The sequence below is a fragment of the Perca flavescens genome, chromosome 10, assembly GCF_004354835.1.
Source record: "Perca flavescens isolate YP-PL-M2 chromosome 10, PFLA_1.0, whole genome shotgun sequence".
Classification (NCBI taxonomy): domain Eukaryota; kingdom Metazoa; phylum Chordata; class Actinopteri; order Perciformes; family Percidae; genus Perca; species Perca flavescens.
Window position 1 is genome coordinate 32,116,416 of NC_041340.1, and position 12,888 is coordinate 32,129,303.

The window sequence follows — 12,888 nt, forward strand, 5'->3', positions numbered from 1 at the left end:
GACATTTAGCGTTTCTGCTTCACATTTTCAGCAGGGCAGCGGAGCAGCTGTTGGTTGACTCCCCACGGTTCTCATGGGCTTTATAAGTCCTGACGTGAAAAAGCTTAACGTGGTTTAATATACCTAAACAACGATCAATCATCACCCCATTTCTGGTTAGATTTTTTGACAGTTTTCAGTGGTTATGAGGAGCAATGTGAGAGAAATTTGGTAATCGTTGATCATTGTTTAGGTACAAGCTTTTTCCTCGCTTTTTCCTCACCATGGCCTGTCAAGTTCTTTTGACAGGCATAAGTGTTCATTACAAGATAAGGCCATGATTAATTTGGTGATCGTTGTTGAGGTACATTAAACCACGTTAAGCTTTTTCACGTTAAGCAGAACAGGCAGCGTTGTGAACAGAGATGCATGCAGCCTGAGCAGCAGCAAGCTCAAGAATTATATGCGTTATGGACTTCTTTTTTTAACTAAATTGAGCTTGAGGTTTTAAATTGTTACAATGTAATTTCAAATCTGCTTAAAAAAATAAACATATGTTTATTTAGCATGTTTGTTTTGTCCATATGTGCTCGTGCTGTGTTGCCCAGGTCTCAGTTGCTACAATGAGGTTTTTGTTTTTTTTTGCCCCCCCTGGCTGGAATGTCAAACTCCGCCTATGCACCTATCCCTTAATATATGACTGCATGACATTATACAATTTATGTTGTACAATCAGCAAATTTAGGACACAATTTTTATCTGGTCTGCACTTTCACCGGTCTTGTCAAAGTCTAGTCAGTGTGGTTATAACTTGCACAAAGTGCAGTATATATGTGAATATATATATATATATATATATATATATATATATATATATATATATATATATATATATATATATATATATATATATATATATATAAATTATTTTGCCGCTGTCACACTAAATGCGTGCTCCTGGGGATATTGTTGGGTCTCTGTAAATTATAGTTTGGTCTAGACCTACTCTAACCAAAGAGGTTATAACGCTTTTAGTGTCCCGAGATAACGTCTGTTATGATTTGACACTATAAATAAAAATGAAAGTCAATGAGGTGTTTCATGTTTTGCTCTTGAGAGTCTGTCACTGATTTGGGAGTTGCTGAGTTGCTAGTAATATCTAACCTGGAGTGTCCTGGGCTACGCACACTCCTGCATAATTTGAAAAGTGCATGAATCGCTTGGCGGCACATTTAACTTCTGCTTTTTCAGTGTAAAACTTAATACCTACATCTGCTGGATGACAGCCGTAGCAGCGGTTTCCCTGAATGTGAATTGTGGATAAGGCTGGGAATTGTTCCAAAAAAATTTGTACGATAGAAACATCGTGACTTCGATACCGGTTCCTGAACGATTCCAATTTAATAAAATCAATTTTAACATAAAGAAATTAAAACATTACGACACAAATCTTTATTTATTTTTCAGCTCCTACTACGTGAGCCCCGTCTCTGTGCAAATCGTAGAGTTTTTCCTGCGTGTCTCTATGACGTGTAACGTAAGACAGCCAATCAGCAGCATTATTAGATCTTGGTAGAAGGATGCTGCATGCTTATTGGCCCACTGATTTGCTCCTGGGTATTAAAATTTGGTATTGAATGACGAGGCATTTTTTTGTCACGCGATACTTAGGAAGCTATTTGTTCGATGCCTAAAACAACATTAATGGACAAAAAGGGGACATGTAAACCCTTTAATCTTAATTGTTAAACAACATAAGTAATAAGAACACACATAACTTTGAAATGATTCTGAAACTGAAATCAATTTCATTTAAAAGCTTAAGCTCAAAAGAAATGAGCACATGAACGACAACAAGTGTGTGTGCAGTGGAACAATAAAAATACAGTTTAAAAAAAAAAAAATCTTTTTCAAAACAATTAATTTTTACAGACCAGCCATTTGAATATATATACTGTATATATATATATATTAATAAATCAGAGCTCTTGTACCACCATAGACAGAACTAACAAAGTAACTGTTGTTAATTTATAATGGAATGAGATAGATGTGCTGATAAATACTAGTATGTCACAATATTTTGTAGAGAGCACAGAACTTAACACATTTAAAACCTTTAAAACTAAAATAAATTAAACTGCGAAGGAATACTTTTTCAAATACTTGTACATACATGTATTTGACAGCTGCTTCGAAAATTACTTACTTACTAGGGATGTCTGTTGATAGAAACGTTTTACCTCAACGTACTTGGAGAACTACTGTATAATGGCACCAATAACACAATATCGTATTACCATTTGAAGTAGTTCTAAATTCAAAAGGTGGGTGACATATCTATGCATTGATACTATCAACCCAATGCCTATAATTGCTGATGTTTATAATACCTGATACAAATGAAAATCATTAACATATTATAAATCATTGGTCGGTAAAGAAAGTCTATTGGTAAAATTGCTGTGTCAGCTGGGGCAGAAGGAGCAGTGGATCCCTTGTGTCAGGTCGGTGACGGCTCCCTCTCTCACTAGGCTTAGCAGGAGTTCCGTCTCTCTGTCCACGTTGTGGGAAGTCTGCTTCAGCATGGCGTTTATGTGCAGGTGGTCATAGTAGTGCAGTGGCGCCCCCTGCCGGGACAGGTTGTAGCTGAAGCCCGCCAGGCTCACCTCGTCACACAGCAGACTGGCTAAATTCAGTGCAGAGATACCCATGGTAGGCACATTCTGCTACAAAAAAGAAAAGAAGAAAAAAACAAACATTATTGTTGTCATTTTGTTTATTCGGTATTTCTTTCCCATTCTTGACTTATCTGTTGCTGAACAGAAAACTTTCTCTTTTCTTTCTGAAATCGTATGTGTTTTATTACATTCCTGTATTTTCTAAGGGAGCTGCTTTTGTACTTCTAATTATAATAGAATAAAATCACAGCAATCACTGGGGCCAGGTTAGCTCAGTTGGTAGAGTGGGCGCACATATGAAGAGGTTAATTCCTCAGAAAGTCCAGGGTTCGAGTCTGACCTGTGACAGTTTCCTGCATGTCTCTCCCCCCTCTCCTCTTTCATATCTCAGATGGAAATGCCCAAAAATAAATCTTAAAAAATGAAATCATGAATATGATTAATGTTGTGTTGTTTACCTAAGTAAGTTTGTTGAGAAGGAAATGTGACTGTATCAGTAGAACTACATTTTATTGATAATGTGGACTTATTAATTATATTGTAATGATTGATGATGATATGTATTTATTGTAATGACAATATGGGAAGTGTTAATGTAACGTTGTATTTTGTTTTATCTATTGTGTGGACCCCAGAAAGACTAGTTTTTACTACGGTAACAATTAGTAGGGATCCTAAAAAAATGAAATAAAAAATAAACTACCTAAATAATACATTCTACAACTTCGATCTCATATTTTCTATACTTATACAGATCATTAGTCTAGATCCTTCAAGATAATAATTTAGTATACACTATCAGGGTTTCTGCGTGTTTCACCAAGTCAGCTTTAAGACTTCTTCTTAAAGGTGCAGTAGGTAAGACTCATAAAACTAACTTTCTGTCATATTTGCTGAAACTGACCCTATGTTCCAGTAGAACTACATAAAGCTGGGAATAAAAAAAAAAAAAATCCGGCTCCTCTGGCACCACCTACAGCCTGTAGTGCAATTTGCAAAAATCCACAGCTCCCTGTTCAGATGCACCAATCAGGGCCAGGGGGTGCGTCTAACTGCATGTCAATCACTGCTCATGCACGCGCATTCATTCTCCCTTGTGGGGGGAGGGGCTAGGGAGACCGTTTTGGGCTTTAGCGGAAAGGGGGGGAGGGACAGAAGTTGTTGATGTTCAAAGTTTTTGGCTAAGTCCTGGATCATCACAATCCTACTTACAGCACCGTTAAGACATTTTTAAGACCATTATGAATGATATTTAAGACCTTTATCACAACGTCAAGTAAGCCCTAAATTTTAATCAAGCCAAGTATCGCTAAACTTGGAATTCCCCAAAGCTGAAGAATAAAATCCGTTTTCTGTCTGTGGTACAATCCGAAAGAGACTTGAGCCAATAACACGAAAGCTGATAGGCTGCAATATAAGTTGCATGTTGGTCTCATTTGTAGTCGTAACACAGCGGAATTATATTTGGACTAGAGAAAGAAAGAACTACAACACCACGGAATAATAATAAAAAAAAAAAAAAGAGCATTAGAGGTAGCGTTGCATGAACGTAGGAAAGTTAAGACCGGTTTAAAATAATGTAAGATCTAGAACACAATAGTTGAATGATTGTTATTGAGTTCTTTACCTTATATGAAACGTAAAGTTATTTTAAATGACACATTTCTAAAAGTTTAGATTATAAAGGAAAACTGGTCAAATTTAGAAAAAGGTGATACAACCACAATGTACAAAGGTCGTTGTATACATATGGGGTTGATCAACAAAAAATCCGCAAGTCATTCCCGCTGAGCATGGTGTTTGCCAAACCTCAAGAGACAAATAGACTGAAGATTGATCTTAATGTCATTCTTTTCATCCAATAATGAGCTCGGCTTTCAAATCTTCCACATGAATACAGAAGCTGTGAAGCAGGGAAGGGAATGTAACTCATATGAGTTTATAATTATAATGAGGACTACAAATGGTTATGTTGGTTTTGATTAGGATCATAATTGCAAGATCCACAACCAAACAAGGGAACAAACTGCAGCAGGTTGGACGGTTTTAGAATTAAGAAGGGTGCCATTCAGAGTCACAAACAATAATGATGAAATAGATAGAAAAAAAGCTTTGTCGGACCATCAAAAACAATTGAGCAAATGATATACTGTATATACGTCACCAAAAACTAGCACCGCGAATACAAATAGACATCCGATTTCAATATGTGTATCAATCAAGCAAAGCAAAGCAATATTGGTATGTATTCTCTTTAATACATGTTTTTTAATTGTTTTTCATTGCTCTTTACTGTTGTAGAGCACAAAGTGTAAAGTGTGTTGAATTGCCTTGTTGCTGAAATGTGCTATATAAATAAAGCTGGCTTGCCGAAAGCTTAGTTCGATCAATTTTCAAAATTGTGACATCCTTACCCTTCTAGACACAGAATGTAGACTGTAGTTATTTATTTTGAATTCAAATCATTAAAAAAAAACTACAATACATTAAGAAATTCAAAAATGGGGTTTAAATTATGGCTCTTGAATATATCCAACTATTAACAGGTGCATAGTGATATCAAAGCTATAGTGCGTAGTTTCTGTCTCCAACCCCCGCATGAGGAATTACAGTAAATGAAATAAACAAGTAAACAATAAATTAAAGTAATGACAACAACACTGCTGTTGCGTCCACATGACGCAAGCCTTCCGGTCATCGCACACCACCCCCAATCCTCCACCACACAGTTGCTAGTAACCAAGGACGACACGGAGGATTAAAAAATACATGATGGACTCTTCAGAAGAGGTAATTATCTTTACTTGAGTTTCTGCGCGTGAAAGTCGCCGGACGACACCATTTTCTAAACACAGCAATACTGAAAAATTTGCTTAATTAGCTTTGTATCAACTCATTTGGCAATGGCTTTGAATATAACGGACATTCATTATTATAAAAAAGTTAGGCACTAAATCTTTAATACAGTCTTAATACGTAATACACAGCTATTTAAATTAGCTGGAATCATGGTTAAACATAATTTGCTCTTACCAGTCTATCGCTGTGTGTATTTCATCTATAGCAATCCCCACCAATCGGTCCCACAACGTCCCAGTTAGAGAGTAAATGCCGTAAAACATATTCTTTGTAAATCTTTACAATCATTCACTTAAAAAAGCCAAGCAGGCCTGCCTTGTTACACGATCCAAGTGTTCTTCAAAACATGCTATTTTCAGTGTGTAGCTTGCTAGTTCAAAGTTTGTTGTTGTTTCCTGAAGCGAAAGGGCAACACACAGAGAGAGCGGAAGGCAATGCACATCCAGCGCACATTCATCCAGAACAGTACATCTGGATGTCCCTCACTTTCCGCGTTCTTTAGGTTTTGGATTTTTTATTTTTATTTAACCTTTATTTAACCAGGAAAAGTCCAATTGAGTTACAATAACTCTTCTTCCAGGGAGTCCTGGCCAAGACAGGCGGCAACAAGTTTCAAAATACATAAAAGACAGGACAATGGTTACATACTACACCACAAATCTCTCCATACACTATACATACTAGAACACAAACAAGACATTACACTTAGCGCCGTCCCAAGACAATTGTGATTGGTTTAAAGAAATGCAAACAACCCCTCGTATCCAGGAGTGTATGCCAGACCTTCCGCCGCAGCGCTGTGGAGATAGGCCTGGCAATGCAAGACTATGTAGGACACAACCTTTTGATGGGTTTTAAATTAGGACGCCACAAACGTGTCCAAATAATTTTCCAACATATGATAATATGCAAGTGGGAACGACTGTATTTTATAAAGTTTGCATTGGGTTGATTCTATAGTCGCTTTATCATCACTATTAGAACAGAAATTAGAACAGATTTATTCCCTAGTATTGGAAGAGTCTATTACCTGGTCGCTTCCCCACAGGCGTTGTCTGGGTGGAGGGTATTCCAGCAGGTCCAACGCAGTCTCTTTGATGATTTCTGGGTTTAGAAGTCTGAACCTGTGGGGCTCAAGAGGGATTTGATCTGGAACCTTCTGCCAGAAGAAGAGCCAGTCCCACAGAGGCTGCAACACAAAGCACAGATGTGTCCTGACTCTGATCTTACCGTTTTTTTTTCAATTGCTTAAGCACAATTTTGAAAACAGGGACCGTCTTTTTCAAAACACTACACACAATTAGCACAACCACACACCCAATTAGCAGAACACCTCAGACCCTTTGCAAAATGAAACACTCTTGCAAAAACTATACACTAATTTATAAAAAAAACATATTTTGTTACCATATGAAACACACGTTTCATTTGACTTAATTCAGTTTGAACCAGATACACACTGCTGTTGCTAACCTAAAACACTTTTAGCAATTCTACTTCTCAGTGATTAGAGTACTGTAAATGTAAAGTACACAGAGAAAGTGCAAATTTACAATAAGTTCACCAAACACTACACAAGACCAATGCTGCAGACTGAGGAAAATATAATGTATTTCTCTCCATATACCCAAATCAGTCAACATGTCAACATGGAGAATCACAAGTTTTCATGCTACTACAGTAGTTTACATAACACTGTTAGGTCAGCAAACAAAGACAAAACATAAAATACTGTATCCAGTACAGGTTACAATCACAAAAAAAACAACAAACAAAAAAATGATCTGAAAAAGTACAGAAAATACTAGACATTATCTCTTCGCCTAGCTGGATCTGACCAGAGAATTTCATCAACATCACAGGCGATATCCTCATTGGCAAGACAACTGTCTTGAATATCGAATCCATCCTTGCACAGCTGGGGCGTCGACTTGGTCACAGGCGTCCTCCATGGCCTCAGTGAGGGGTACCTGAGCCTGGGGCCAGAGATCATAAACCCTCGCGGGAATATGGGCCCCCTTCCTCCTTGTCGTCCTCAACCCTCAATCCTCAAATGTCACGGGGAGGGGTATCAAAAGTGCTGATATGGTGCATACAATGAGCAGCCGATTACTGGAACTGTAGACAGATTTTCTTTTACCTGTTTCCTTGTTGAAATGTACTTATGACAGATGCTGCTGTATATCTGCTAAGATTTGGCTGACTCTTAGTCCAGTCTCCCTCAGCATCAATCCGTGGTTCACAACATGGTCCACTAGTGTGCCTCTACCTCTGGCTCGGCCTCTTTCTCTTCCTCTACCTCCTTTTCCTCCTCTGTGGATTCTCCCTCTCACTCTCATTCTTCTTCTTCTTCTTCTGACTCCTTCCATTTTGGTTGAAGGCAGGTAAACTTACCTGCTGAATTTTATATAGTGCTTAAACCCGATTGGTGTGTCTACAATTTAGCAATCATGTGTTTGCGTACCTGGTGGCTGTGTTTAACCAATTGGTGTTGAAAGCCTTTGCTTTGAAATTGCAAGGAAATGACATCATGATAAATTTCTGTGTCAAATGCATACAAGTGTGTTTAGCGTTTTGCAAATCACTGTGTGATGTTCTGCAAAAAGTGGGAAGATGACAATGGGCTTACAGTTGTGCAAATCTAGGCCAGTGTTTTGCTCCTTAAGTGTAAGGTTTTGCTAATTGGGGGAAAGTTTTAATTTTAGTGTGTAAGCAATTGTAAAAAACTGTAAACAAGCTTTTAGAAAAGAAGACGAGAAAACGAAAGAAAAAAAGAAAGAAAAAAGTATACTTGTGTATTTTAAAAAGGTCCTGATAAAAATGTCAACAGGGACAGCAATGCCACATAAGAGCCATTAGATAGCAGAATGGTACTTTGCAACAAGGGTCTGAGCTCCTCAGAATTTACGAGGTGCAATTTAACTTTGTGCACATGATTGCACCATGGAGTTCCATCAGAGCCCACACGCTTTACCTTTGTAATTTGCTGACATAACTCACTTATGGGGAAGGCAAAGCGCAGTTTCTCAACCTCAAGAATGCAAAGAACGGATTTATTGTCTAGAAGAGAACGTTCTTGCTGGTCTGGTTCGTGGCAAGAATGAACTTGCACGGTAACGAGCACTCAAAGCGCTGTCGACAGTTTGAGACGATGTATTCTTGCTGGTATTGCGCATCACCCCCAGCACAGAGGCAGCTGCAGTGCTCCAAAATAACAGCCAGAAATAAAAACACAACAACACTTATACACTTATAAACTATTTAAACGAGCACCGAACAAAAAAATTCATACCACTACTGCGATATCATTGCAGGGTTTCCTGCAGGACTTTGCAGCTAAGGCGGCCACCTAAGCAACATACGCCTGCCGCCTTAACTACGTAGTCAAACCACATTCCGAACCATACAATTGACGACCCAGCAGGTTAAGCTGGTGGAGACAGGCTAGGACATAAACGCCACGGGCTGCTGTGGACTTGTCAGTCTCGCAAGCGGTTTTAGGAAAGTGGCTGCATGTGTCCGAAAATGCACAGAACATTAACCGGTACAAGCCTACACCTGTCCGCGGACACGGAGTGCGTAAAATGTGTCAGAGCCTCCCGGACAGGTGAACTGAGACTCCGTTTCCTGCTCGTCGGTCAACGGTTAATGATCGGTTAACATTTCATTTCATTGTTCTATCTTTTGGAAGGCTGGCTGCCAAAAATCGCCACTTAACTAGCCAATTAATTAGCCTGAGGTAAACGATAGCTATCAGAACAGAAGTGACGTGGTGGCTGGCGTCTGGTGTGTGCGCCAGTGTTTGTGTGTGTGCGTCTGTCGGCCTGCCCCCCCGCGAACCTCCGACATGCAGAGAGGAGAGCAACAGAAGAAAGTAGCTGCACCTTCGCCAAAATGAAGACTGACAAACAGAACTATTTTGGTACAAACATTTACTCGCAATGTGGCAGATAGCAAACCCCACCCTACCACCTTAACTAACACATTTTCTGCGGGAAACCCTTGTTATGACTTCTTTAGTCTGCTGTGTGTGCGTGTGTGCCCTGTGTTTTTTTTCACATGCAAATAGATGTGTGCCATAGCCGGGAGATAATTGTTGGAGAGATTTCATGTCCAAATTCGTGATTGGCTGCAGCTGGGGAAACCACCTGATATAAGAAGCCAAGATGGCGGCTGTCTGCTGGAAGCAGGCGTTTCTCATCCTCCTCATCTCCCAACTGGCCTCACTTCTGCTTTTGTTCAACCTTGTTTTAGATTAGGTACCGTTTCTTTTGAATAGTAAGGGTGGACTGCCAGGTGTGGTAATCTTGTTTTCTCCTGTTTAATTAGTTAGGGATTTTGTTTGTTACGTCAATTTCTTATCTCCTAGACAGGATCGTTTGTTATTTTGGTGGTAGGCCACCCTGAAGTCTTGTATAATTTACCTATATCTATATGTTATCTATATATTTTCTATTTAATGTCAAATAAATAAGTTTTCTGACATTCAAACAAATAATTGTTTGTGGCTACTTGGGAGATGGGGAAGATGGGGCCTTTTCATGTTGTGTCCTAGGCGCCCCTAGACTATCTGAATACCCTACGAATATCAGTGTAGTTTTAGTCAGTTTAAAGTTAAGAAAAGAATCACGCCTCTCTGAATGGATACGCACTGGAATGTCCTACAGGTGTCCCTATTAGTGTTATGTGAAATTATCAGTTTTATATTGTTATGGCCAACCCCTGCATACAGAAGGAAATTAGCATTGGAAATAATAAACTTTAGTGTCTTCCCTTAGAGCTAATCACATATGCTATAGGATGTTACCAGCTTATGTACAACGTTATTGATCTACCATACAAACTGAAAGTCAATTTCTAAAGTGTATTTATCTAAGAAGAGCAAATACACCAATATGAACAAAATATTAAATCTAATGTCTAAATCTCTTAGGGGGCGTTCCCACCTATCATGTTTGGGTCGGACTTTTCAGTTTGATCCAAATCATAATAACAGGTGTGAAACCTTCCCCAGACTACGGTCAGGACCAAACTGCCGAAATGTGGTCCGACAAAAAGAGTCTCGGTCTGGATCAAGGCATTTTTTGGGTGGGAGAGCAGCAGTCAGCTGGAAAAACTCAGACACCACAGAGAGAATACGAGAGGACGGGGAAGCCCGTCTACAAACCAATCAATCACAACTGTCGGGAGACGCGGCTCACGTATGAGATGACGACAGGACGTAGTTTTGTCATGTATAGTTCTATAGTGTAAAACCAAAACTGACCGGATCAAATGCAAAAACATGATCCTTGGTCCGGCCCTTGGTTCAGACTTTCAAGTGTGAAAGCCCCCTTAAAGAGAGACGTGTATCTCTCTGGCCTGTCAGACGCTGTTCTCTCCCTCGCCTCTTCCCTCGCCGCTGCTCTGTAACATTAGCTGCTCTCTGAGCACAAACTATCAGCCGCTTGTGGAGCTTCTTCTCTCCCAAAAAAACAAATAACCACAGGTTCTCGTTAATCTTATAACAGACATCTATGTTGTGTTATTTATCCAAAGGATCCGTCAACGAGCAGGCAGCTGACAGCGGGGTCTGGGAGCGTGCGAGTAAAGAGTAAAGCCGACGCCTTTAGGGCAGACTCGTGAAGGAGGTGAATGTTTGCTCTTTCCAGTTAACCCAAGTGCATTCAGTGGTTCTTCTAAATTGTTCTTGTTTTTCACATTTTTCTAAGCAGATTTCAAATTATATTGTTGAATATCATGATTTTATGAGATTGTTAAACTAATTTGAATTCCTAATGTATCAGTAATTCAATGTAACTTACAAATGCAAAACAATTGCTTTTTATACATTTATATATTTTAGTTTACTCAATGTAAACTTTTATGTATGTATTTTTTTGCATTTTTTTTTCTCATCTTACTATTATTGAACTGTACTGTCCTTGACACTTTGGCAATGTTGTTTTCCTGACATTCATGCAAATAAAGCAGAGAGAGAGAGAGAGAGAGAGAGAGAGAGAGAGAGAGAGAGAGAGAGAGTTTTTAAGAATTTTTAAGAAATATCGCTTTCTACATGTTTATGTCGGTCTACACAGGTGAGTGCGCTGAAAAGTAAAGACGTTTAACTCAAGAAGGTTTTAACGTGGCCTACTTAGTTAGGTAGTTAGTTCATCTGCCCCGGCAGCCGTTGGTAATCCTCTTTGTATTGTTTCCAGTCAGAGATACTACCGTCAATCAAACTACCGTAAATAACAGGTCGCGCACAGGTGCCGATTTCTTTTTGTTTTCCTCCGTGGGTGATCACAAGTGCACACCCTTTAAAAATAAAGTTGTCAAAAATGTTTGCATTTCAGAACCTTAGGAAAAGGACAGCGGCCAGCACGAACAAACACACCATACTAAAGCCGTAAAGTAGGCTATCTTTCAACTCAGGACAGCGCCACTTCTCACAGATACAGATAGGATTGGGGATGAGAAAGTTTAATCAGCTTCGTGGGAAATTATAAATCAATGCCACCGTCATGACCAATCACACTATGACAGACGCTCCACTAAGCACCGCTGCAATGTTTAATATTAAATGAATGTAAAAATGAACTGGCAGTCTGGCACACGTGGATTCTCATTATTTTCGGCACCTATGAGGTCGCGCAACTGTGAACATTGTAATTTGGCATGCGGATGAGAGAGTGCTTCAGCATTTCAACCAAGATTTCAACACATTAATAACTCTCTTGCACACATATTGCCAGCGTGCCATTGGTTAAGGTCCCGCGTGCCCATGGTGGCCTAAGGTTGCCGACCCCTGTTCTATATTTTCTCTCTCACTGTGGTTACAATCAGAGTGGTGTCTTGATGAAACCTCTCAAAATAGGTCAGGATTTGAATACTCGAGCTGCCACGTGTTAAAGGCTGCGAGCTTGGTGAAGCGTACCACTTTTTACATTCACTGCTTTGATGAGAAGTAACATGCCGCATAGTAATGCTAGTAGTTGGGAGTACTGAAGTACATTTAAAAGTAAAAAACAGTGGTATTAAGTGGTTCCAAAAGTCAAAGGATGACTATTTTGAGATGGTTTATGATTTGCATATTGACATTTATTGTGCCAGGGTGTGAGCGAGATATGACTGTGCACCTCCAAAAACCAATCTAAAATCTAAACAGGAAGTTCACACTACTCACCACAGTGAGCTTCTTCATCATAGCAGAGATCCAGCTGATGTCCACACTTTTATACACCACAGCTACAAACACAGTGTCTGGGTCTGTGTCGATCCAGCGGTGCGGTGTTCCCTCTGGGTAACTCATCCTGATGCTGGTTCTATTTCCAACGTCAACACTGAACTCTCCCAGAGGGCCACTGTTTAACCTGAAGGAGGGAGACAC

General features: G+C 39.5%; 1 protein-coding gene across 5 annotated transcripts in view; it reads right to left on the minus strand.

Annotated features, from left to right (window-relative positions):
- Positions 1 to 1,696: 1,696 nt before the first annotated feature.
- Positions 1,697 to 12,888, minus strand: part of st3gal5 (ST3 beta-galactoside alpha-2,3-sialyltransferase 5) — a 66,992-nt gene continuing 55,800 nt past the window's right edge. For 4 of the 5 annotated variants that reach the window (XM_028589118.1, XM_028589117.1, XM_028589119.1 and 1 more), the window contains 3 exons: positions 12,685 to 12,871; positions 6,550 to 6,708; positions 1,697 to 2,708 (listed from right to left, as the gene is read on the minus strand). In XM_028589118.1, the coding sequence (XP_028444919.1) occupies positions 2,448 to 2,708; positions 6,550 to 6,708; positions 12,685 to 12,871 (607 nt within the window). In that variant the 3' untranslated portion in view covers positions 1,697 to 2,447. The remainder of the gene's footprint in view (positions 2,709 to 6,549; positions 6,709 to 12,684; positions 12,872 to 12,888) is intronic. The other variant, XM_028589115.1, reaches the window with a different exon arrangement.